General features: G+C 39.5%; 1 protein-coding gene across 2 annotated transcripts; it reads right to left on the bottom strand.

The window, feature by feature from the left end:
• Positions 1-1,703: 1,703 nt before the first annotated feature.
• On the bottom strand, positions 1,704-27,172 carry map3k20a (mitogen-activated protein kinase kinase kinase 20a). Of its 2 annotated transcripts, XM_010741943.3 has the most exons (20): positions 26,815-27,172; positions 23,488-23,677; positions 21,760-21,847; positions 18,230-18,331; positions 17,559-17,624; positions 17,396-17,424; positions 16,702-16,839; positions 13,791-13,877; positions 13,129-13,203; positions 12,927-13,033; positions 10,137-10,272; positions 6,652-6,696; positions 6,531-6,561; positions 6,304-6,443; positions 6,141-6,203; positions 5,972-6,061; positions 4,029-4,145; positions 3,812-3,886; positions 3,494-3,644; positions 1,704-3,380 (listed from the first exon to the last, which is right to left on the bottom strand). In XM_010741943.3, exons 2-20 carry the CDS (start codon positions 23,644-23,646, stop codon positions 2,659-2,661), a joined length of 2,421 nt encoding a protein of 806 aa, XP_010740245.3. In that variant the 5' UTR covers positions 23,647-23,677; positions 26,815-27,172; the 3' UTR covers positions 1,704-2,658. The 2 variants fall into 2 exon arrangements, with proteins under 2 accessions (XP_010740245.3, XP_010740249.2); XM_010741947.3 differs by lacking the exons at positions 1,704-3,380; positions 3,494-3,644; positions 3,812-3,886; ... (4 more) ...; positions 6,531-6,561; positions 6,652-6,696 and adding an exon at positions 6,704-9,260.
• Positions 27,173-27,564: the final 392 nt, after the last annotated feature.

Genomic DNA, 27,564 nt, shown 5'->3' with positions numbered 1-27,564 from the left:
TATTCTTCAAATGAAACACTGCAGATAGAAGAAAGATGGGAGAATTAAATAAATACAGATATACAGCAGGACATGTGGGAGCAAATATAAACAGAAGCACATCAGGTAACTAATTGTAATACATGGTGGGAATTCAGATGGAAGGTAAAAACAAGATTCTCCCGCAAAAGTGTCCAAAAAGTGGCCCACACACTCATAAATAAACATAAATGCTGGAGAAGCTGCGCCGCGGGACACAAATTGGTAACCATAACCACATATTTTGGACATGCCTCGAATTGAAAACATTTTTGGTAGACATGTTTGAGGCACTTAAATTTAATAAACATTTCCTTTATACTTTATTTGATAACAGAATTTAAGGAAGGAGATTTATTGCCAAAGGAAACAAAAAGATAAAGAGTAATAAAGCTGAATAAAAGGGAAGATAGATAAAGAATAAGACTGGCAACAAAACTGAGATAAAACAAAATGAGGGCAACAGCTTCATGTAAACAACAGGAAGTGGGTATCAAAGAAGTGATCATAACAAGGCCAGGGGGAGGGGAGCAACTGACTAAATGAAACTTTGTACTTCTGGGTATCTGTAAAACAATGGAGTCAGTTCATCTGTTATATTGCTGTCACATAAATACTTTACTGACAGAGGCAGTTAGAAATGTATTGATGTGAAGAAATGTGTCTGAATATATTATCCAATCTTGGGTCAGGGAATTAAAATAAAAGTTTATTGGGTTACTTCTGAGAATCAGTACAATCTTTTTTTAATGCAATGACACTGGTTACAATCTGGTTTGTTACAGTTGCTACTTCACATTTTTAAGAGTTCAGTTTTTCAAAACTTTTCAACAGCTCGGTTAATCTCACAATTAAAGGGCACTAATTCACACATCTCAGGATCAACTCTCTTTACCAGAACACTGACATTAATCTCTCCACAATAACACTTTGTCACCCAGTATATAACGAATTATAAAAAATCTGTAAGAAAAAGCATTATGTGTCAGTGTCGTCCGTGTAAAGTAAGTATAAATATGTTTTCTGAATGTGTCCGACCAAAGAAGAAAGTGTTTTTAACCACCCAGCCAAATTTTAATGATTAAAAATATCGACAAGTTTATGAAATTAGGAGTCAAAATCAGGTAAAAATGAATTCTCAGCTGCAGGACTCTGGGGGGCGTGTCCGCTGGAGGCGCTGAAGCCATGCCCACTCGTGGGAGTAGTCATGCAGCCATTTTGAAGCGACTGAAACGTGTCAGATGAGTTCAGAAAATGACATGACTAACTATGAAACACTGAGCGAGATGAATCTCTATCTCTCTGCTAGGGATGCAGGGGTACGCTCAGTGTGGCCTTAGCGTGTCATCGAGCCACCCTTTAAGGACCGCCCACAAAATTCTGGACTGAAAACTGGTGAAAAACTGTTTTAACCTCTGACGCCACACTTCAGTAATATATCGTTCAAAGTTTTTTCACATTTTCAGCAGCTATTTTCCAACATATATAATGTGTTTTGAAAGAAATCTCAGAATTGCCTTTACATGGACTTTAAAATAAATCCATCCATCCATTTTACATCGCCATTTATCCTCACCAGGGCCATGGGGTGGAGCCAATCCAGGCAGGGTACATCATGAACAAGTCACCAGTTCCTTTTAAGTAGATTTTTAAAATGTATTTATTTATCATAAACCAAGATTCCATTACACCAAAATAAGGTCTTTTCTTTATTGCACGGATTGTGCTACCTTACAGTATAGAGTATATCACAGAAATTAATCAGTACTTTTTTATTTCTGTGCCATTTTTTGCATTAGAAATGCACAACATACATATATAAAAATACAGCAGTGCTAGTCAACCTTGTATTCTGCATTTGGCCACTACACCTTATGTCAACTCTTGCGACACACTTGGAAAATAATCTTTTTGCCTGATTTATCCCTGGTATTCCCATTCCTCATCTTCTGCAGATACGTCCAGACATGCAGCATTCACTGTGTCCAACTGATCATGCAGCAGGTGATGAGGAAAAACAAAACAAAAAAAAGAAAGGTGGGAGCTGAGTATTAGTAGTATCCCAATTAGGACTTTATGCATTTTTATTTTTTAGTTTACAGTGATTTTGTGTTGTATATCATATTAGGTTTTGAATGTAAACTGAATGTAACTTTTTTCAAAAATATGTAAACATGAAAAAAAAAAGAGTTTCGTTGGTGGTTAAGTTTGAGTGAGAGAACTGTTCATGACATTTGATTTATGTGGTCATTGGATACATTTCGCACCAAAGAAATGAAAAGTCATAAACAGTTTGGTCCACACTGACTCCTGTTATGCAGGCTGTAAAGAGGTTTGTGAGAAATGAGTCAGCAGTGGTAAAAAAAAAAAAATGGTAAGAGAAGAAATAAAGTAAAGCATTTAAATATAGAGAACATTATAATAAATACATGCTGAGCACGAGCTCATTTTTATTAACCTGACAGCAGCCTATTCTTAAAAAATAAAAGCCTATGGTCACACACATATATACATCACAGGCATGTGGTGTTATTCTCTTAAAAAGGCAGTTCATTTCTTACACGCAAGCAGAATTCATTATGTTAAACCTTTTCAGCACATGACATATTCAGCAAGCTGTCAGTTCATGTGTGGCCCACATTAAGTTCTTCCACCAGCACCACGCCCTCCCCTGCCCCCTCTCCTCTGTCGACCTCTGACTTGTTTATTGTCCTGACGTGGTAATCTCTTCTGTCGCTCCACTTTGATCCACCCTCCATCGCTGGCTTTGGCCCCCTCTTTTTCCTCACTGGGGTTTTCTGTCACAGACAATATACCTGGTATGAAGGGGCGGTTCTGTGGTGTGACACTGTAACTGTTGGACCGTGGCCGCCCTGGCTGTCGCATGGTTTTGCTGGTTTTATTATGAATATAGTTACCTCTGGTATTGGTCCATGCGTGCCCCCTACCCTGCCCCCCTCCCACAGGTAATGTGTTGCCAAAGTAGTTTTTTCTGTGGTGGTCATACACTGCTCCAGCGCTGAGCGGGCGCTCTCGTTCCCTCTCCGAGGTGCTCTCTGACGTGGTGCTGGACGGGCTGCTGCCCTTTGACCCAAGATGGAGAGGGGCTAGTTTGGCCGTCAGGCTGGCAGTTGGTGAGGAGCTGCGAGAGTCAATCCACGGAGAAACGTGGGCGCGGTTTGGAGAGCGACGCACAGCTGCAGCATAAGAAAACCCCTGGCAGCTTTCATGTGCAGACAGGAACTGCGGCAAAGTGCGGGCGTCAGACGTAGTGAAGGCAGTGAAAGCAGTGGCCGTCTGCTGGGATTTTTGGGTCATCATCTGCCTCTGCCTTACATTGTACATCCACGTGGGATCAATATCTAAAAAAGGAAGATATGCATTGATAAAAATATATATTAGTATATTCTGTGTTTAATACACAGACAATTCAACAGCAACAATCTTTTATTTGACCAGGAGCAGCAAAAATTACCAAAGTTACACTTGTCCTTGGGTTTCCCGTCGATGTTAGCTGGAGCTGTTTCGATGACAAGCTCCACAGTCTTGATGTCGTCTTGTCCACCACCGAGACTCCACGTCACCGGACAGCTATGTCTGGTGGTCTTTGGTGATTTGACATCATTCTTTTAAAGAAAAGAAATAAAAAGAATAAAAAGGACATTCAGTCTCAAAAATGTTTCTATTTGTTGCAGTTCTGTGAATGCCTTTTTTTAATATTTCAAATGGCTGTACATTGTAGTTTGTGGCATTATTTTGTGAGGTGCCTCCCACGGCTGTTAAAATGACTCACCTCATAATTGACTGTGTAGTCCACTTTCTGGTTCTCCTGTATTCCAATGATCCATTTGTCCATCACAAAAGGTGGCTGCGTTGCAATGACATTAGCTCATAAACAATTTGACCATGGAAACCACAGTACAACAACCCTATTTGTAAAATGCAGCCATACACTACAAGTCACACAACCTTCAGCGTTTGATTGAAACAAATGTGTTTATGACAAACACCTTAGTCATACGCAGCACTTCCACATCCTGGCGGTTGGCATTAAAGACAATGTCTTTGATGTAGGTTACCGCAACGTCATCGCCATCGAGCTCAATGTACATTTTCCATTTGCAGTCCTTGAAAGAAAAAAAAAAAAGATGACGGTTGGATGATGCATGTCTGGTGCACTCAGAAACAACATTTGATTGTATAGAAAAGTTTATAATTGCAGTATTCTGTGTGGAGAACTTGGATACTCTTGTATATAAACCAACAGCACAACCTAGAGGCAGTTTCACGGTAGTGGCCACAAAGCCTCATATTGTCGGGGGGTCGGACGGACATTTTAATATAAAAATATTACAAATAAACTGCAGCGGAATAAAAAATTCAAAATGATTTGTACACAATATCTAAAGCAGGGAAATACATCACCTCATTTAAAGATCAGATCGTACTGGAAAACAGTCTAAAGCTTCGACACTGCAGAAAGAATTGTCGCATTTCATATGACAGCAATAGCAAATTTTTAATGTTTGATATTATTATTCTTGGTGAGATCCAGAAGTAATTTCTTAGAGCAGGAATCGGGTCGATTTTAGGTGATAAGAGTGACGGTTTTTCCTCATGAGTTGCTGCACGCGGGACACATTAAATCCTCACTAGGAGGCACAAATCTGAACAATTCCCCAGCCCTCTTCTCCTGCATACTGAATGCTGACGAAGCAGTAATGATTCTGCCAATCCCCAAAAGCTGGCCGCGATAAACCACAGGTCACTGCTTAACCGCACAGGGTTCATGGCACAGGCCAATCCATTGTGTAGTGATCACAGAGAAAGACATCAGAGGAGTGGCACTAACACACTCGTCTGAGGAGCCTTTGCCCTCTCCTGCATCATCCCCAGGGGCTGGAAGCAGCTCAAAGGGAAAGCTTCAGCAAGCCTCTGGCTCGGAAACACACCAGTGGCCCCGCGCTGGCCTGGTGTCGGCACTGGACGGTCGCACCGGGGCTCCCAGGTCCATGCTAGTCTAATCACTCCAGCAGAAACAATGTCTGGTAATGATGCCTAGGACCCGAGTGCGTCTAATGACAACTCATACATAATTCAGCACCTTTCACTTGGCTGCACGGTGATATCCTCATTAGTAGGGGACCCTCAGTGGCTGTCAGATGGTGGCCGCACAATCGCAGGCCCTCATTTTGTCTTTGAGAAGTGCAGCTGCTTCCATGACATCGCCAGCAAAGAGGGGCGAAGAAAAAAATGCAGTGCGGGTTTGTTTTATTTAGTGCAAAAAAACCTTCCAGTTTGTAAAAACAAGGCTGACACGGAACCTGACACCAGGCAGGGGAAAATAATTAGCTCTCATTTTCTCAGCCTCCTGTTTCCTTCTCCCTGCTGTGTTTTCTACCCACTAAACCACCACATGTCAGAAGAAATGGGAGGCAATTAGCAGGCTCGTTTCAGCCCTGCCGAACACACTGAAAGAGGACTATTTATGATGGGACAATGAACAGCTGAAAGATTAAATAACGTTTGCCTTTTAAAAAGAAAATGACTTCTGGCTAAATGGGCTATTTTTGATTAAATTCAAACAGCAAGTTAAGAGCCACCCTTTCTCCACAGTTTGAGACCCTAACAAAGGGCTGTGAGCAAGTCGAGGTGGATGTGGTACATGGCTGAGAATGAAATGTTTATTTGTCTGGTTTTATACACGTCTAGCGATGCCTTCAATGGTCAGTATAACAACCGTCATCATGATTCCTTTAGAACAAACAGCCTTAGTTCAGTCATGACAAAAGGATGATTCTGTGCATCAATTTGCATTTTTTTTACCAGAAGATGTTGACAATAATCAAAGTAGATGCAACATTTATGTACAATTGTCCTCATAGATCGAATAGTGAACTACATCGGCTGCTCATCGCTGCAGAATAGTCTGTTCATTTCACTACAAACTTACAGATTTGCTAGTTCCTGGTTTCCAGTGGTATCCAAACACCAGCTCCAGATTCACAGTTTTACTCCTCTCCACTTCCTTTTCCAGCTCATCCTGCAAATAAAAGGGTGTGTATAAGCCCAGAGATGCAGCAAACAACAAAACAAAACAAAACAAAGAAGAAACTCTATACCTTTAACAGAGGTGGGAAGTGGACTAACCCGAGGTAATCGTTGGTTAGCTTTTCAATTTCAGCCTGCCAAAGAGAAAAGGTCATTCCAAATATCAACGAGCATAGGACGCATCATGTAAATGATCTGTGGATCAAAGACAGTTCATGTTTAAGTGCGCCTTGCCTTGAGGTGCATGACGTGACCTTTGGACCTGACCCCCATGTCCCGCATGTCGTTTTCTGTGAGCAATAGCAGCCTCTCTCCGGTGATGTGATTCTCTTTGAACAGATCAGCGTACCGCTGCATGCCGCATGGACCCTCCCCTGATATATATAAAGGATACAGCCAGATTTTAAACAACACACAGTTGAATTTTAGATGAACTTACTCCAAAAAGTAAATGAACAAACCTGCGCCAAATATTTGCTGCATCCAGAAATACTGAAGGAATAAAATGGTAATATATTAGTTTTAGTTAGTAATTAATGCGGCGTGAAAATCTAAATTAGTTATGAATATAATGACACTGACCACATGCTCCTCTGTCCATGTATAGATGTCAAGGGTGGGCAGCAACTGTGCACAAACAGAAGACAAATAGGAATAACAGCACTAGAATATGGATGGAAACAGGCAGTATGAAACGTGTATTTATGAAACAGATCTTCACCAGACTTAAGTAAATGTTATTAAAATGGAAAATAGCAATGTTTTCCACGTCTTCAAAGCCGTTACTTTTCTGGTTATTGTGCTGTGCGGTTAAGACAACTTGCCTCTAATGGTGTATATCAAACCGAAATGTCCATCTTGACTGATCTAACGTGATCTATTCCAATGGTAAATCATTTATTGCTCATTAAATGTAATCAGGCAGAAACTTGCCAGCCAAAATAAAGATTTCATCATTGTGCTCACGAGACTGGTGTGTGTAATGACAGAAATAATGCAATGGAAAATTGGAGGAAAGATGACTAAATGAATGAGTAATCCCCATTCACTGTGCTTCTTCCCACGACGTCTGATAACAGCTCAGATTATGAACTGAATGCCGGTCTCAATAGACAGTCGCTGCCATACATTTCAGTGCAGCCCGCCGCCTCATAAAGCCACTCAGCCCTGCAGCGTTTTCCGCCTCCTCCAGTGCTGCCGCTCGGAAGTAAACAGATTGAGAAAAACTCTGCCACTGCCAAAGTCTCAGTGGAGTGACTTAGCATCACTTTTCAAAGCAGCATGTTTCACAAATGTGCTGCCACCTCTTTTTCTTTTATCAAGATCCGTGACATGCTGTTGACAAAGGTACCTAGATCTCAAAGTCAAAATGCAGCTCATAGTTTGTGTCTTTCATGATATGTGTGTTGGGTTTAGTTCACACAATTCTGCCCCCATGTGGACTAACAAGCATGATGGGTAACAAGACCATGAGTTAGAAAGTGTCTGCTTAGTGAAGCAATATAGTTTACAATCTTATTCAAAGGGTTTCAACCAAGCTCTGTTCTGTCTTCTACCACAAAAGTTCTGGTAGTAATACAACATAATTTACAAAACATTTCACTGTTTGTTCACATATGTAAAGTAATAAAATCAATCTAAGACAGACAGATTGGCAGAGAAGAGTTGAACGAAACTGATTTATTGTCAAAATCGTGAAGGATGCAGGAAAATAAGTCACATCAAAAAAAAAAAAAGCTGCTAGTCTTCTGACTTTGCTGGAAGCTCGAGGAGATGACTAACAAATGTGGAAGCTTGGAGTGTTTCGGGGTGACCTAAGTGTCTGGATTTCACACGGGGATATGTAAATAAGAGTCTGTGTTAATTGTTATGTTTAGTCTAGCACGCATAGGGCTTGATGGCACGGGCACATGTTTGAATAGGAATATTAGCTCGTGGCAGGAAACTAACAAGCAACAACACAGGAATACAGAGGATTACATCCTCATGAGACTGACTGATGATAACAAGCGAAGGGGACAATTTAATGGGCTATGCTCAGGGAAGCATGTCCTTCCCCCAGATGAAGCATAATACCTAACTGAACACTAATGCTAATACAATTTGCTGTACTGTAAAGTGCAGGTCTTGAGGCTAATATTCAGGTAGATCATATGCCATGATAGTGTATTTAAATGTGTCTATAGAGGGAAATTATTATATTAAAATCAATATAATGACTTCTTTGCTAACTTCTGTGACTTCTGATTGAGGCCTCTCATGCAGAAATCGTTATTATTTTTATAATTAATAATAATTTTGATGTTCCTGGGCCTCTTGAAAAGTAAAGGGTAAAATGAGCGAATGAAGCGGAAAGCCGCGCAGTAATGTTCCTCTCCTGCTGTTTTGAACCTGGGTCAGTCAGAGGAAAAAACATGTACTTTCTCATCCTGGTAAGAGACTGCGTCTCAACAACTGCACTCCACCACATCCAGAACAAATTGGCCAATCTTAATGTCAGCAAAATGTCACTTCATCATAAAAGCCTGGCCTTCTCTAAGCAAGTGGCTCACGTGGCTCTTTTCCGCACAGCATGGCACTATACATCCGGTACATTAGGCATACAGTAAATGACATCTATAATATCCATAGGTGGAAGGGTACAAATATATTCTAAGATGTTTCTTTTCTGAAAGTACATCATGAATATAACTTGGATAAAGAAATAATATGTCAAAGATGTGTTTTTTAGGGACAAATAAAGATTATTGAAATGACAAAATAATCAACATGACTTAACAAGCAATTCATAAAGAAAATTGTGCTTCCACAACACCAATAATTCATTAGGTGAGATCACAGTATTCAACAGCTGTGGCGACACAGAACGTCAGGGAGCTTTATTCACTGTCGTCAGAGCTAGCGAAGTGTCCCATCCCCAGAGTCATGTTGATTTTGTGCCCTTCTCTGACACAGCTCGACATGGAGGAGTTCTGCCTGGCCTGCATGTTGACCTGCATGCCCGAGTGCAGGACAGGCCGGCCAAAGTCCAACGGAAACATGTCCTCAAAGCCTTTCATCATGGACTGCAGATTCACCTCATCGTTACCGGAGGTTGTGATCTGACATGACATCTCTGAACTGTTTGATTCCTCCGTCTTACACTGATAGAACGACTTAGCACTTATCTTTTTTGCCACAGGTAAGAAGAGCTGAGAGGCAGAGACAGGTGGAGAGCGGGGGGGACACAGGGGTAAAGGAAAAGAGGAGAGGATAGAAAAGGAAAGGAAGTAAGTAATCAATTCCAAACCACAACACAAAGTGTAAATAAGAAAAGTGGACAATTTAGGAAACTGGACTGTAAAAGGGAAGTTAACAGAGCAGAACAATACAGTAAGATAGAAAAAGAAAGGACACACAGGAAATGACTTTTATGAACTTGATTCAAAGGCTTTGTTGGCTATTTCATACTCAGACTATGGAAGCTGTGTTTTGTTGCATGACAGCCTCCAAGATATCTGTACAGTACACTACTGTGCCATTCAGTTTTGAGAAAACAGCCAAATTTTCTTCACAGAAACAAGTGAAAACGAGTAAAAAGCAAAATAGAATTTCTTGTGTCTTTTCTCTTGCGAAACATACAATGCATGCAAACAGATTAAAGCAGAAAAGCCGTGGACAGCAGGTCAGAGGCTGGACGCTCACAGTGCAATATGAATTCTAGTGCGAGATGCAGCACTCTTGTAGCATCACGATGCAAATGTACTTATCGGCCAACCATGCACTACACCGCACATAAATGCGGTACTGCCAATCTCATACGCTGGCCCATAATGTTCTCATATCGTGCTTTTTCCTTCACTTCTCATCCCACACTTTTATTTTCATTTCATCGCTTTTCCATTTCCACTTCACCCCGGAGGGAGATATGAGGAATTCTGTCCCCCTCCTAAGGGGATTGAGGAAACACGCATGTGAACAGCAGTGTAAAAGTGAAGTGCTAACGCCGTGGCCACTTGACAGTTGGTGGCGTCTGTCCTGAGGGTGAAGGTGGACCAAGGTGGAGAGCGAGATAATGAGGAACTCACCGGGCTGTTGGACTGTTCGATGAGTTTGCGCTCCCACATCTTTAGACGACGCTCTCGCTCCTTCAGCTCCTGCTCTTTGGTGCTCAGGTCTCTCTCCAGCTTCTTAAGTCTCTCGAGTGTGGCCTCAATCTCACACCTGCAGTGTACAGTAACATAACAATGTGAGGATATAGATATGTTAAAGCCAGCGTGAGTTCATAGTTTTCTTTTTGTCAACAAATCCCATGAAAAGACAAAGATACTTTACAACTTTACCCTGCCTGAAACAACTGGGCACTAGTAAAAATACCACAAATGACTAAATAGTATAACTGCTGGGGACTATTTTCAGCTGTGGATGAATACACATTTGGTGCCCTAGAGACTATGTCTGCAGCAGTAAGTAAACTACAGCGCTGGTGTTCATTGAAATGAAGGAACGTGTCATCCAGTGCAACGATGCAGCTCATTGGTGTCTTTTATCTAACTGACATGTCACATGAGTTATATATTCTGCATCATCATGACTGAAATATTCAAATCCAAGACTAAATATTCGGCGTCTTTGGGATTTCCCATTAAAAGTTATGTGGGTTTGATCTTTTTAATGACTAACCCACCAACGTTTTGGTCTTTTCATGGGATTCGCTGACAATAGGAAAACATTAAATATCCCCAGCCTGATCATTTAAACAGCAGAGTGTAAAGAGGAGTGAAATGAATCACAGTTAGAGTGCTACGACATACTTATACGACATAAAACAAAACTCTTTCTGTTAACAACCCAGGGATGCCTTGCAGTCAGAAGGAGATTAGATTGTGTCTGAGGCTTTGAAATCCAAGGACACAATCACGGGCACAACGTCTCGTGTTCACTTCACGATGGGGAAGTTTGTTTTGCCCAGCGGGTGGGGCTGCACAGTGTGTCGTGGAAATCCATGCTGAGCTTCAGCCCAACAAAAACTCAGTTCTCACACATAAACACGTGAAGCCCAGGCAGGAAAGCCCATCCTTACTCCTCCCGGTCCTCCGCTTCCTCCACCCTGACGCTTTATCAACTTCCCAAATGCTTTGTTTCCTTTTCTTTTTGGCATTTCAAACTGTTGCGGTTGCTGTACTGTAAGCATGAGAACACTGGATTTCATATGAAACAATGACTGTGAGGATAAAGAGTGTAATACGCAGTCAGCTATCGGCTTAGTCATCATCACACTCAGTGTGTAGCTGCTCTTATTTAATTTTTTACCTGTTTCTACAGCAGAAGGAGCATAAAGAGTGATCTGACAGAGGCTCAAATCAAACAAAGTCTTGAATTGTCGCGCTGTTAAATCACTATTTTATGATCGTGAGGTCATGCAGCAATAGGGGGAAGCTACTGGTTAACATAACTCCAGTAACTAGGGGATCATGCCATCATCTCATCATGCATTGTGCCGATATGTTCACAAATGCACACCAATAACCATTTTCATGTGATTTTCCACGTGTCAACAAGCAGAATAAGAAAAGAGGAACTGTGATTTAACAAGTCTTAGCACGACACTGCAAGAGTTACTTCCTGCTTTACTTTGGATTTATGAGCCACAATCAAATCACAGTTTATTGCTCATTCTGTTGTCAACGGAAAAAATAATTAAATTCAAACAGCTACAACAGTGAGCGTGTGCACAAAAGGCAGTGATGATGGACAGGCTTTATGGCACTCTGTCTTTTCATCCAGCACCATCATCGGACTTTGTGACATTGTGATTTGTCCAGTATTTTGATTTATGACAAAAATTTAACCCATCGGCCTCAGCTTTACTCTGCATTTAGCATGTAACACATTAAACTTAGATGGTAAACATTGCTCAGAAGGTTAACATGTTTCCATTTAGTTCAAAGAACCACTGTGCAGCCTCACAGTGAGGCTAGCATGGCTGTAGACTCCAGTCTTGTTATACTGCTCATACCACAAAGGATAAAAATGGCTGTATTTCTATACTGTGCACCCAATATGGATGATAAATTCAGCACTTTAACCTCATGGAAATTGTTTCATTTGAAAACTAATGAGCTACAGTATAACACTGCACTAAAACGTATCAACCTGCACCGCATGCCGTATCTATTCCTTGTAATCAGCTAACTGAGAAAAATAGTATTAATCTCGACAGACCTCGCTGTTCTGAGGTCAGAATAACATCTCTCTGCTCTTTCTACTGAAGCTACCTCCTGCTTTGATCGACCGCAAGCCTCTCCTTCCGTTTCCAGCCAGTTAAGCTCGTAGTATCAAACCTCTTGAGCTACAACAAATGTGTCACACGTTCTCAGTTTCTGTTTTCCAGCAGTGAGATTCGCTCCAACCTGCTCCACCTGCAGATGGCTGCCTGGACATGATGCCACCAGCGCAACTTCTGAGGAAAAACCTCAGAGCACAGACAAGCCCCGCAGAGAGGCAGACAGAGAATAAAGTAACAGCTGAGACTCAGGCTGTGCTGAACATCACCAAACCTCCAGCTGCTCATACAACCCAATTAAACACTTCTACTTGAAAAAGATGGTGATTATTTTTAGGGCCTTATGGGTAAAGAGAGGAAGTATATCCAGATGGATGATTCTTTGGAGGTTTTCATGCCTTTATGTAGCTATCAGTGTAATTATTAAAGATCTATATGCACGATCTCAAGTCTTTTTTTTTGTATTTCATGGCCCCCATCAGCTACATTTCCACATCATTCTTTGAAAACAGTTGCACATTTCCTTAGGCTGAGGCAGTATGGTGCTGCATAAATACATTTACTGGGCCTGGAAAAAGGCTGATCTCATTACCTCCATTCAGCCTTGTTATGAAGGAAAGAGTTGCACTGTTGAGGAAGTTGGCTGTCGTTACACATGGACTCCAAAGTAGAGAGGATCTGCTTGAACAGTGGCCGTACCTAAATCAAAACACAAACATGTTCAAATAAAAACATACATGTTTTAATTGTTCGTTTGCATGCTAATGCAATGGGTCATGTAATGGGTCACTCACTTTTGGCTCAATTGCCCAGCAGCTCCTCAACAGCTCAGCAAAGCTGACAGGACAGCCACTGGGGATGGTTAACCTCTGAAACACAGTTAATCAGTCATATGATGAGCTGCTAGTTAGTGGGTAGCATCGATTTTAAGGAATAGTTTGACATTTTGAAATTAAGGCTTACTCCCATTCTTGTGTCTTTCTTGAGTTAAATGAGAAGATCGTCATTAAATATGAAGCTACAGTTAGTCGGTTAGATTTTCTTAGCTTAGCATGGAGACTAAAAAATGGGAACTGCCACCCTGTCTCTATCTCCACATGATGGCTGTCAACCTGCAACCTCAACAGACAAAAATATTACTACACATAAATCTCTATAAAACCACAACATTTGTACATTTTTATTTAACATGAAGAATTTCCCTTCGGGGATCAGTAAAGTACTCTATTTACTCTTATTTAGTAAGAAAAGTGTTGAAATGTCAAAATGTCAAACTATATCCATAAACAGATACTTTAGGACCACGAGATTTGAGTACAATGACGTAAAGATGCAACTAGGAACTGTTCCTGACAATATATGTATATATACTGATTCAGTGTGAATTAAGGATTATTGTCCAGTTGTAAGGGTCAATACTACATGTAGAGTAGAGTAGAGTAGTAGAGTAGAGTACCTCGTTTTTTTCCACCACGAGCCAGGCCACTTGTAAACCTTCCAGGCCTTTGAAGGGGATCTCACGGGTGAGCATTTCCCAAAGCACCTGTCACAGAAGTCAAGAGCCGAGGTCAGTAAACAAACAAAACGCGTACACTCTGCTCTGTCAACATACATAATAACATCTATGAATCTTCTGTGTTGCCCCACTGGGTGGTTGGCTTTGACAGATGAGCAGATAATTAATCTGTTTATTTAGTATGTCTATTCATACACAAATAAACATTAAAAACAAAATTTCAGTCTCTCTTGGAGACCAAATGCAACGTACAAAATAGACAAAAAGATTTTAGATTCCCAGCAATCATTAAAGGCTGCCACGATTTCAGAAGTACAATAATCATACTCCCCTGATCATTTAGGTTCTTTTCAGTAAGTATTCACCGGTGTCAGAAATAACAACCTGCGTCGACATCTTAAAAATTAGACCATGAAAAGGTGGAGGAGAGCCATTTTTCCAACCCCCAAGGGCTCTACTGTACATGTGTACCATATTTCTGCATTTCTGCACTTGCCAGCTGCCTCTCATTACATGTATGTGTTTTACTGTCTAAATAAGCTGCTTAGAAATGTCTTTGAGGGGGGAAACTGCATGCTTAAATTTGCAATCATTTTCCAGTACCTGACATAAAAAGCACTCATTGCAATCATAAACATTGTCTGTTTAGCTTGTAAAATCCCACATGTCTGAATTTTTACATAATTTTTTAGTAATTCAGTAATTTATCCTTGTGTAATAGGAAATAAAAACATTTAGCTGATTAAAGGTAACTGGCTACTTCCAAAGGGTCTTTAGACAGCAGCTTAAAACAAAAAAAAATTGAGAATAGGAAACACAGTAAGTTTCTGTGTTTCTGTAAAGATTATAATTACTGCTGTTGTCAACTTAAAGGTCCAGTGTGTAGGATTTAGTGGCATCTTGCGTTGAGGCTGCAGATCGCAACCAACTGAATACCACTTGCTTCACCCTACCCTTGTGTCGGTACCACTGACAGAATAAAGACTGGACGGCATATCCATAATGTCACATACAGGTTTCTAAACAGCCGCCATGTTGAATGTCCAGCCTCTCTCAGCAAAGACGTGGATCATCAGTGGACCAGGTGTAAACGTATTTATTTCTGCTGTGAAGTTGGGCATTTTAACATGGGGGCTTATGGAGATTAAGTTGTTGTGTAGCCAGCCTCAACTGGCTGTTTGAGGAACTGCAGTTTTTGGCACTTCCACATTGGCTTCACTTCACAGCCACGGAGGTTGCTGCTTGGTTGGTGCACGAAAAATCAGTGTTTGGTTAGTCGTTCCTCGGCTACTGTAGAAACATGGCGGTGCAACATGACGGACTCAGCGTAAGAGGATCTGCTCTCCCCAGAGATATAAAGGGCTCAAGTTAACGAAAACACAATTATCATTTTCAGATGATTACACACTAATGAAAACATAGTGTTGAATGGTTCTGCCAATAGAAAAATAGAAGAAAATAAATATAGAAATGAAAACATCAGTGGGACTGGTTGACTGACAGTTAAACCATGAGTGACTAATGTGCAATTTCTAGAAACAGATTGAGCATATTCCATTTCACAGGTTCGTTTGGTCAAATCATTGTTCTTGTCAGTCATTCACTTTTTATCTTTGATGTGCCATAATGAATACATTTATACTGGATTAGTTGGTAAAATAATCAAAAGATAATAACAAAATCCACCAGTATGTACAAAACTTTTTACCTATGAGTCAAAACATTCTTTGTAAAAAGTACAACTTTGTATAAAAAGCTCTATGGTAACTTTTTACACTCTAAATGGTCCAGTATACTCCATCAGAGCCGCTTGTTGGATGGTCGAATAGCTTCAGAAACCACCTCCCTCCACACCTTCCTGATGTCGAATTAGGGGGGTCTGTGTCCGACCATTTCTGTGGGTTTTTCAAAAACGGTGATCTGACATTCACAACCACTTCACGCAGTGACTGGCCTGCTGTGTCGAGCTGAGAAAGGAACCGTGGACTGAACTATTTCTGTCACAAGTGCACAGCCTCAGGTGCAATGCTATAAATGTCTTCCAGAGACAAAAATGTGCACTATTATCCCCTTATTTAAACACTATCCATTATTTACTCTATATAAAATACAAGCATGTATTTCATATGATTCAATATTTTAAATTACGTAAAAAGGAACTTACGTAAGACATTTCCTCATAATACTTCGGAAGGAACATTATTGATATATTATGTTGATTAAACTCTAACATCATTAATAAAGTACTTCTGATTCTGATTCTAACATGAGTTATAACATTCTAACTATCTCTGGAGGTCCTACATTGTGTTTTTATGTTGGTCAAATTCAGTTCAGTTGTTTTTCCAGAACAGAATAAAACACTTAAAATGTTAAAAATAAGCCAGATTTGTCGTTTCTAAGTTTTATTGTTCATTGCTGCTCTTTTAAACTTTAGAGGATTCTTGCTTTCACAATTACGCCTTAGCGTGACAGATAAACTACAATGGCTGCAAAACGTGCAGGGGGCCTTATCCAGTTTAGTTTGTCCATTCTGGGCTACAGTAGACACATGACAGTTTAACATGGTGGACCCATGGTGTCTGTAAAGATAAAAGGTCCATTACAAGGTAACAAACATAACGATTCTTACTTTCAGGAGATTATACACTAATGGAAACATAGTTAAGAATATTATTCTAAATTTTTTCCAGTCCTCTAAATTTCACACACTGGACCTTTAACTATAATAATAAGGGAAACTGACACTACAATACGTGCTGAAAACAATGATATTCACAGTATGAAATTTAAAAAATTGTACCATAAATTATGAGAATGCTGCTTTCTCTTCCTTCCCTTCTTCACTCACCACACCATAGGAGAAAGTGTCACAAGTCTCAGACACAGGGAGGCTCTGGATCACCTCCGGAGCCATCCAGGGAAACGTGCCCACCAAGGACATGTGCGTTGTGTGGGTCAGGAACTTAGATGCCCCAAAATCACAGATCTGAAATGATTAAAACAGAATTGAGTTTATCACGGTGACCAAATCAAATGCATCTGATGGTGATGATGGCATTAATTTGTGCTACCTCTGTGGTCATCTATTGCAATCACGTCATTTACACCTGATATTTTGCTATTTTCATCTATACAGTGGTACAAGTAAATGCAATTTGGCACACTATGATCTTCATTTCAGGAAATGATATCAGATAGATGAGACGTTTCAAAATATATTTGGAGTTAGTGCATAGTTTCTTGCAAATAAAAGCCACAATACTGTATATTGTGATGAGTTTTTGTGAAATCTCCTTCGCACTAGTCTCATCCAGCAAAGAACATACAGGAAAGCACACCGGTAATGCAGTCAGTGGTTTCTTGTACATGCTAAGTCAGTCACTGCCCTCTTGTGTCCACATATTGTAGGTAAATAACATAGCAGGAAGTCATGTTCATATTCTGAAATAAAAGCAACTAGACGGCATCACTTCATCAGAGCTGGCTAATTGTGCAGCAAATGTATCTGATATAAAACTTTTTAAGTCATAATAGAAACTCACCTTTAAAACCTTGTCTGCTGCCACAACAACTTAAAGAGAAAACAGGATTTTAAAAGTCAGTTAAGTGTCTTTGCTTTAAAAAAAAAAAAGAAGTACATAATGTATAAATACACTTATATGTTTTGCACAGAAAAAAGATCATGCTAGAAATAAAATCAGTTACCATTCCTGGACTTTAAGTCTCTGTGGATCACCTTAACAGGGGCCTCCGAATGTAAATAGTGCATTCCTAAAGTGGGAATAAAGAGAAGTCACTGAGAGCGCCAACATAAACTGTAGGATCACATGAGAAAACAAGGCGTCTTTAAACTGATATTGTTCCAAGAGCGATCCCATCCTGGTTAAAATACTGCACGTGTACAGTAGCAACAAACTGAAGAGTTTACAAAGAAGCAAATTCAAGACTCCTTGTCTCTATTTATGTTACATAAACACACAGAAACTGGTCACCAGAGACCAAATCAATATTGACAGATAACAAACGAGGACTTAAAGCAGCAGCAAAGAGAGACTCTTCGCTGTAAAGTGGTTTAAAAACTTTCACAGCTAAATTTCTGATTTAACTTTGGCTGACAATTTTCAGACCTCGACACTTCAGCACCACTTCAGTCTGATTGAATTAGATGAATCAGCACGGTCCTGCTGTTTAATAAACTGTTTTAGACGTTTGATAGACATGTTGAGATTCTTGGCTTTAATAGGACTACTTGTGGCTTGTTAACATATTTCAAAATTCAACTTATTTTATTTGATAAGTTCATCTGGTGCCTATATAGTGTATATGTTTTCATGTTTAATATAATCAAGCAGATCAATAGTTGTTAATAAATTCACCTCTGGCAATCTCTGCAGCCCACGTCATGATCTGTCCCATGTTCATTTCCTCACTCTCATCACTGGACAGGTAATCATACAACGATCCGCCACTTGCATACTCTGTGGAGAAAAAGAAGTGAGTTTGTATTATTGGGAGTGACTGACAGTTTGTGATGTGACAAAGATTTTGACAGTGACAAAACTGTACTCTCGGGGCGTTACATTATACATATGAGTGCAGTATGTGAGAGCATTACGTGAAAACAATTGAAAATTGAAATTCTGCCAGACGACTCCTGGAAGCCGACTGACAGTGTCTTGTTTACAGATCGCTCCTGTCACAGTCGCTGTGGGTGAGCTCAATTAATCACAGTGCAACTGAAGATTATGAGCCTCCCTGTTCCCTCAGGAGTCCTCATGTTATCAAATCTATCAAGAACACAAAGCGATAGTGTTTCTGCTTTGTTTTTAGTTTCATACACATGTAGCCTTTTATAGAAACCCCTCCTGAAAGGACTATCTAAGGCCGAGCAGAGATAAAGCTCTGTTAAAGCATGTACAGCAGGAAAAGCCACATTTCTTTCTGCCTGCCTGAGTACATTGTGTAGATCATGTGAGGTAAAGTACTTAAATAAAGACAAACAAGCACTATCATTACAGCTAAAACAGCAGGAAATCTCTGTTTGTGCAATATAATAACCCAATTATGTTCCAACACAGCAATGTAAACATGCACAGGCACCAAGACAGGAGTCTGATTAACAATCATAAATGACACCAATGTTTTATATCATTATGAGTCTGCATTTTGCATGGCTTTTTTTTATCAAACAGCAGATATACAAACTTTGTATCCTAAATAATGTGCAACTACCAATTAACTCATCTTACTGCACATTTGTGTGCAAGTGAAGACTTGTCAGCTTCTGTACTTTGCACCTTAATACAATGCGTTCAACCACATTCCACAGATAATATGGCTACCTGTGGCTCTGTTGTAGGCTGTGTGAATCAACAAGCAGTTTATCTCACAAGTGCAACAACAAACCTTAATTCATTAGGTTGATGAGGCCGCTGATATTGTTAAACTGGTGCAGATTAGCAGAGATAAACAGGTCTCTTAAATAGGTTGTAGATATTAGCTGTCAGAAAGAGGGAACCGGCCAGCCTGATACTCTGCAGTATGTCAACAGACAGGAAAGGAAATTTATAACAGAGCTGATGAATGTGGACATGGCATGCTCAGGTTGGCCATAAACCTTTTTCCTGTATCTGGTGCTAATTAGATTCTGCTTTGATAAATAGAAACACCAACCAGCTCCTTGACAACAAAATCTTTCCCTTTCACAGCTGTAAAATACTACAGTGATAAGGTGATAAGGTGCCGTGTGCTGCTCAGATGCAATTCTGCAAGTTGTGACCTAAAACTTCAAATCTATCACCTGTCTTCTACCTATTTTACATAGATATTATGTTTTGTATAAGACTCAAGACAGACACACTGCTCACAATAATCTCAATCATCTTCGAAATTAAAAAAAACCTGCTTCAGGAAAACTGACACCAGGTAAGTCATCTGCTAAAAAATTAAAGCAGAGAAACAGGAGAGCTGCAGGATATGGAGCTGTTTGAACGTAACATGACAAAATCTTTTGCCAAACTTCGTAACAGTGTTGTGTTGTACGAGGAGGTTTCATAATGCTGTAAATGCATCAGTTTAGGAGTGTCTCCAGGTTTATCTACATTCTTCAATAAAAGGAGTTAATTATTTCAGCACGGGGAAGGATATTTTACAAACACAAATCTCATGTGCACTATCAAACTCACGATGGGTGTGTCACACAGGGAACATTTCAGTGGGTGTGATGTGGAGAAAAGTCCTCATCTAACTGGTTTTATTTTCTTTTTTAAATATAGTACGGTGTTTAATAAAAGTTCTTTTTGATGATGTTTTTCTCTTGTTGTTACAGCTTTTTCTTTTTAGGCGCCAATTTTGCTAATTGTATAAAGAGGTTTTCTGACAACACGACACAATTTCGAGCACGCATTTGCTGTTTGGCAAACTGTGTTCGTGTCACCTTTTCTCCAAACACCGCCTTTTGTTTCTAACAATCCATCCAAACAAGAGAGAAACACTGTAGTAGAGAGATATTGGATTTTTAAAAATCACAAACACACTTTGACACTGCTTATATCAATAAACAGCCCAACACTGACAAATTAAATTCTTCGATTTGTACAGAACCGTTATATTATACCAGCTCACATCTGATACGACCCCTTTTTTTGTGCGTCTGAGTATTGTTATTACACATATTTTTACTGTTCTATTGTGTTTCACTGTTCGTCTTACAGTCTTTCGTTATTTCCAAAATAAGCTGCACTGTGGGATGCATTATCCACATAATGAAAGGAGGTGACTACACGAGGACTCCCTGTTACTGACAGTGTGTTCAACCTTTTCCTGGAAGGAAAGTGATCGCCTTAGGTGTTAAGAACAAGACATTCAAAATATATGACCTCTGGATAGTCACTAGGTTTCTCAAACATGCAATAATCTCTTCATGTCACAGACCTTTTAATAATGGAGCTGTGAAACAGAAACTCTTTGATGTAGAGTGAGTAAACATATTAAGATGATCTAATGCCTGTAAAGCAGCTTCCTATCTACATATACGCATATACAAGTTTTTTGTACTTAACTGCTGCTCCAGGGCTGCCAGGTTCTTTATTTGTGCAATTGAACATTAAGTCTCAATTTTATGTAGTCCTGAAATAATTAGGAAATTAATTGCCAACAACGTCTGCTGTACTCAGTTTTTGTCGTTTGTAAGGATGTGCTGATTTGTATTATTGTAAATTGAATATATTTAGGTTTTCAGCTAGTGGTCGGCCAAAACAAGGAATCTGAAGGTGTCATTTTGGGTTTTTTTGAAATTGTGATGGTCGTTTCTTCACATGCTACCTGTGTAGTTGATTATCATTAACCTGTGATTTGTATCGGTAAAGCAAAAAGCATGTGAGTACAAAAAACAAATGCTCAAATCAAAATTAGGCAAAACTGAAAATTAGGAAAGTGCGAATAAAAATAATCCAGTTAATGGTCTTTATTACAGAAGAGAAAAGGTAGATCGAAAACAAACCCAGCAGCACAAGAGAGTTCAAAACACAATAAGTGACATCTACACAGGAGCCTCTGCACTCCTACCCAATAACGGTTTGTGCAGAGGCATCGAGGGCCTCTTACTACATGGGCTTTATTCTTCTCAGCCTCAAACCTAGACACAAAAACAAACAGGGGCACACACAACTACTGTATCAATGTGTGCACTTCCCGAACCATCTGGAATTCACTAATGCTCCCATAGAAACCTCTGCACCATTCAGTAAATAGCAAACTGCAACTGGTGCAAACAGATTGAGCTGCTGCGTTTTCTGTCATGATGTTAAGGCAGTTGCTCTGTTGCACACTGATTATAACTCAGACATACTATATATATATATATATGACATGGTCAATATGAAGGCTTCAGAATTAAAAATCTTACCAGTGACGATTCCATAGTTGGGAGCCTCAACGATTGCGCCATAAAACTGGATGATGTTACGGTGACTGAGGACGCTGAGGATTTCAGCCTGAACAATAAACACTCAATGAGAAAACATGACATAACGTTCAACATTCAGGATGGAGGCTGCTGTACAAATGTCTCAATAGTGACTAAAAGAACAAAAATAAGAGTCAACAGGAAAGCTGGCAACCAGCAACTCTAATACTAACGTCAACATGCTCACAATGTGATTGCTTATATGCTGAGGCATAATGTTCTAAGCACTAAACTAAACACAAAGTATAACCGAAGCAGGTATTTATTCATAAAAGTAAAGCATTACACAGATTGAATTTTCATAGTGATGGTGTAAGATGTTAAGGACATAATAATAAAAGGCAATCAATCCAAAAGTGTATGAGATAATTCACAAAAAAAGGTAAACCTTTGAGGAAAAATCTCAGGTGATCATTAAAAGTCAATATCAATGTTCTGGGGACAATGAATGTCTGTATGTTTTGAAGCCAGCCCATGTATATGTTGACAAAGAAAACTTGGACCTGTTAGAGAGTCGCTAGGTTGAAGTATGGAGGAGGAAAAGTCATCAAAGGATTCATCCTCTGAGGACTATGATTATCTGTACCAAATTTCATCTATCCAATAGTTGTTGACATATTTCACCAAAAAACACAAAAGTCAACCTCATGATTGCACTTGAGGAAAAGTCAGGAGATCATTTGAGTCATTTTGAATCCTCTGGGGACTACGAATGTCTGTATGAGATTTTGAGCCAAACTTCCAGTACATGTTTTTCCACAGGATAAGAGAAAACTTTGACCTGTCGGTGGCGCTACAAGAAAACTCACTAAAAAGGGGGGATGGAGAAGGAAAAGTCATCAATGTTGTTAGGATTTATCCTCTGGGAGCTATGATTATCTCGACCAAATTTCATGGCAATGTATCCAAAAGTTGTTGATGCCTTTCACTAAAAACACAAAGGTGAACCCCATGATGAGGAAAAGTCAAGAGATCACCAAAGTCAGGAGTGTTCATGAATGTCTGTATAAAATTTCATGGCAACCCAATAGCTGCTGAGATATTTCAGTCTGGTTTCAGACAGTCAGACATTGCCATTAGACAGAGCCATGGCTACAAATAAAGGAGTAAGACTATAAATATATAATAATATAACATCCTGGGTCAGAAAGATCATTGCAAAACTATTCCTAGAATGAGCAGAAACCTGACAAAACCAATTCATTTAATTGTAGCCAAACACTATAATTAAATGAACAATTGCTTCAATGTGAAAGGATTACATTATTATTTTCAATGAACAATCATCTCTCCAACACTTGAGTGAAGTTGAATGGATATCTGTGATCTTTTACAATTTCATAAAAAGAAGTGATGAATAATTTCCTGAACATCTTATCACAGGCCAACAAATGTAATACAATTTCCCTGAAAAGATTTCAAAGATAATTCTTTTTTTGTCTTTAAGACAATGAGCCCGAGCTTTCAAAGAGATTTCAAGAGCCAAATACATTCTTTCATTTCGCAATAATGTTTCTTTTGCAGCACATTTCTAAGTGGGGGAGTATAATGACCATGAGTGATGGGTACAGAAGTCACCACATCCCCCTAAATGGGGTAGCAATTAAAATGATTACTGTACTGACAATTAAAAAGTATATGAAAAGCCCAAGCAATTATGACTCCTACCTCGTTTTCAATCTTGAGCAGCTTTTTCACTGCCACCTCTTTGTCCTGGGAGATCCACCTGGCTCGGTACACACTTCCAAAGCTGCCGCCGCCGCAGTTCTCGTAGAAGTGGATATCATCAAACTTGATTTGCACGAAGGAGGCGCTTGGAGACAACATCTCATAATGACACTCAGCACCAACTCAGGTCCTGAGAGGGGATCACAAGGAAGGAAGGAAGTATGGTTCATTCAACAAAGTCCTCTTCAGTAAAACAAACTTACTCCTGCTGTGCAAAACACTTCAAACAAGAGCTTCGCCTCTGTAACACAACGTTTGAGAGTGCGACTGCACGTTAGATGAGACTCCCACATGACCCGAAAGGGCACACGGTTTGACGATTGGCTGATTCTACATGTAGTGTCAGTGTGATATCGCTGGTTTTAGCTCTGTGATTTACTGGCCATCCGCCTGCCTCTTTCTGTGCTCCACACACGCACTACTCATCATCAGTACCGGTAAGCAATGAGCTCAGGGTCCAGGCTCTGCTTGTATAAGAACGATGGCATGCCTGGTATGTTGTGATCGTGCAGCTAAAGTCACAGACTATTCCAGCACGTTCTACTGTGTTCAGTACATGTAAGGCCACAAATCAAACAGAGCAGAGACAAAAAAAACGTGACGATAAACCGTTTCTGACTGGAGAAACGCTCATATTCACTTCATCTTTTCACCTAAAAAACAAGCTCAATCTTCCCACCCAAAGGCCATACATACAGTATTTGTGTGGAAGACAGGGTTAGAAATGTAATTCTTCCAAGCTGGAGTGCACACAGATTTATTATCATATCCCTTTGTTTGTCTGTAACAGCATAAAAGCATCTTGTAAAGAAATAATCCCATCATTACAGGAAATTGTAGCTCTGTTATTGTTCATAGGTTTCCCATTTACAACTAAGCAATTACGGCTTTTAAAAGGCTGTTACCTGGGTCTTCATTGGGATTCCTATCCATCCCAGCGGGAAATGCCGCCATTGTCACAAAGGGGAGCCATTGCTTTCTGGTGATTTACTTGTATTCATGCTATACTTAGCCTCACAGCAATCTGCTTAGTGGATCAGCCCACAGTATTGTCCATCCACTCAAGAGGCCAGGGTTACTAGGATATGGTAGCACTTCTGCTCTCCCTCCTGCCAGTTTTCTCTTAATAGCAAAAGCTGCTGTAAGCACAGCAACAATAACGGCCTGATAACCATCTATCAAACCACATGTGCTTACTGTAATCAAACCTAAATAAAAAAATAAATCACACACAGCTAGCAGGCGGGTCAACTTCTATTTCGCATTTTAAGAGTGAGCAGTGTTGTGGTGATATTTAATCACAGAGACATCCAGATGTTGATATCACAATCTTAGATAGTAATCGATGATCATACAGTGCATGGTTAGGTATTGATCATCTTTATGTGGTTTTGTGAAGACATGGTTCACTTGTAAACATTAAACAATATTCAAACATGAAAAAAGAAAAGGCCACAGTTCACTGTATAAACAATCAAGACAGTGGAAAATATCACTATCAGTACTGAAGTCTGTGAAGGTTCATGAAGTCATCCAGGTTATCTTTCTTGCAACACAGATCCACAACTAAGTTCAGTGACCCCAGATTTAACACCTCTCAAAATATACTAACAATCATTAAAATAAATCAGTAAATAATTTACCCATGGGATTATTAAATTATTTCTGATTCTGATTCTGATTATTAGTATTAATATGACCGTACCTATATAACATAACCCTATAAAACAAAAGCACTGATTAATGTAACAACCCTAAATCTGTACAAATATCAAGTGTACTGTGCATTATTATTAGGCAGCCTCACCCTGTTTGACCTAGAGGTGGGTAAAATTAAAAGTTAAAAGTAAAAGTTACCATTTGACCATCTTTAAACTACTCAACATTCAAGTTTAAATATTGTTTCGTGTGTCACAAATCTAAGCCAAGCCTCAAGTCTCCTTTTAGAATAATAAGTGTGTTCATCAGGTTAGAAATATCCACTGTGACACATGGTTATTTCAAGGTAACGTACTGTACACAGTATTTATAGTGTATAAACAATCAAGACAGAATTAAATATTATTACCGCTACTAGCATTATTATGACTAGTCTAAAAAGCACTTGATATTGACTGATTTATATAAACCTGTACAAATATCACATGTACTGTATTACATCGTCATGCTCTTCGCCCTCGTGGTGGTAGAGTACTTAAAGTCTTTACTCAAGTAAAAAGTAAAAGTTACTGTTCGATAAACCTTCTCAAGTAAAAGTATAAAAGTATTTGGTCTTTAAACTACTCTAAGTATAAGTTACTTTGTGTGATAATATTGTTGACTTTGTCACAAGTCCAAGCAAAGAATATAAAATAATAGGTGTGTTCATCAGGTTGGGAATGTCCACTGTGACACATGATTAGTGTGTATACTGTGTAATACTCTATAAATAAAGACAGTGGAAAATATTACTATCAATAATAGTATACTACATAAAATAACCAGACTACTGGTGGGTAGAGTACTGAAAATCAAGTCAAAGTACAGTTACTCCATTTGACAACCTTTCAAAAGTAAAAGTATAAAAGTGGTCAATAATCTACTCAAGTACAAGTTAGTTGTGTTTTAATATTGTCTTGTGTGTCACAAGTCCAAACCAAGTCTGAAGTCTCTTTTTACATTAAGAAGTGTGTTCATCAGGTTGGAAATATCCATTATAGCACACGGTTATTTAAAGATAATGCACGGTACACAGTGTGCAGCCTTCATTTGTTCTGAACAGACTAATCTCTCTTAATAACAAACATAAGAAAGTGAAAGTATTACTGTGCAACAATGCAGGGTGCTTTTCCAACATGGCCACCGGTGGCACATTTCCAATGAGAACATGCATATCTTAATCTGAAAAGCTTGATTTTCTAATTTTTTGGGGGGGGGTTGCCTTGTTTATTAACATCTTGCATGAACGCATGTCTGTCTTTGCAGTGAAGCTGTCACAGCTGCGCACAGCCTGGCTGACAGCTCAGGCAGTAACATGCACAGCAGATAACAGACTACTGTAAGGGATATAAAAGGCAAATGTAACGAAGTAAAAGTAGATTACTGCTTCAAAAAGTAAAAAGTAAAAGTGCATTTTTTTTTTTTTTTACCAAAATGGATACTACCCATTTTACTCATCTGCGTTACTTAGTAACGAGTTACTATGCATACCCACATAGATGCATGTAAACTGCCATGTGAAGCCGGGATCTAAACCTTTACACTCCCGGGCCCACATACCAAACATACCGGCATGAAGTGTGAGGGGGTTCAGGCTTTCAGCTCGGCGTCGGTCTCACCAGCAGAAGATGAAGTTTCAGTGAAGCACCACCGTAGGAGAAGTTCCGGGAAATCTCATGTGACGAGTTTGGATTTCTTCACTTCACCCCGCGGTGGTTTTACTGGTTGCACAACTTCTTCCCACAGCTGCAGCCCAACACCGACTGGACCGACACTGTTCACAGTCTACATCCTGATAACAACAGCTCCACCAGCTGGACCGAGGAGGGACAGACCGGCTGATGTCCAATGTTTTTCTTCCTGGGACGTTAGTGCTCCAACCTGTGGTCCGTGGACCAGATGAAGTCCGCAATAAAATCCTGTATAGGTCCATGCAATTGAACTATAGTTTTTATTCTTTTGGTCACTTTCCTTTATATGTTTCAATTGATGTTTATGCATCATCATATTTGATTTCCTCAAACACCTCACCACATACTATATGACGTCACATTTAAGCTCATAATACCCTGGCTGTACTCAATGAACATGATGACGTATCAGGCATCATGTTGAAAAAAGATATTTCAGAAAATGCAAGACTCATTTTTCTTAAATAACATTCCAGTGATATTCATTGTTTGATATGTTTTTAAATAATTTAATTTAATTTAATATATATATATATATTTCAGAGATTAGTATCACTACAGGAAGGTAGTGTACCACCAGTGGGAGTTTGAGAACTGTGTGAGCTACACCATTAATTCAAAGGTGCCA

The sequence above is a fragment of the Larimichthys crocea genome, chromosome XVIII (genome assembly GCF_000972845.2).
Source record: "Larimichthys crocea isolate SSNF chromosome XVIII, L_crocea_2.0, whole genome shotgun sequence".
NCBI lineage: Eukaryota > Metazoa > Chordata > Actinopteri > Sciaenidae > Larimichthys > Larimichthys crocea.
The sequence above is the reverse complement of the archived record's forward strand: the minus strand, read 5'-3'. Positions and strand labels throughout refer to the sequence as shown.

Excerpts from the sequence above, each read along its gene's own strand:
- map3k20a (XM_010741943.3), bottom strand. The coding sequence starts at position 23,646 with ATGTTGTCTCCAAGCGCCTCCTTCGTGCAAATCAAGTTTGATGATATC. Across the intron at positions 6,204-6,303 it reads GTCACGTCATGCACCTCAAG|GCTGAAATTGAAAAGCTAAC; the intron begins GCAAGGCGCACT and ends TCTCTTTGGCAG. Across the intron at positions 3,381-3,493 it reads CAAGGACAAGTGTAACTTTG|ATATTGATCCCACGTGGATG; the intron begins GTAATTTTTGCT and ends TTCCTTTTTTAG.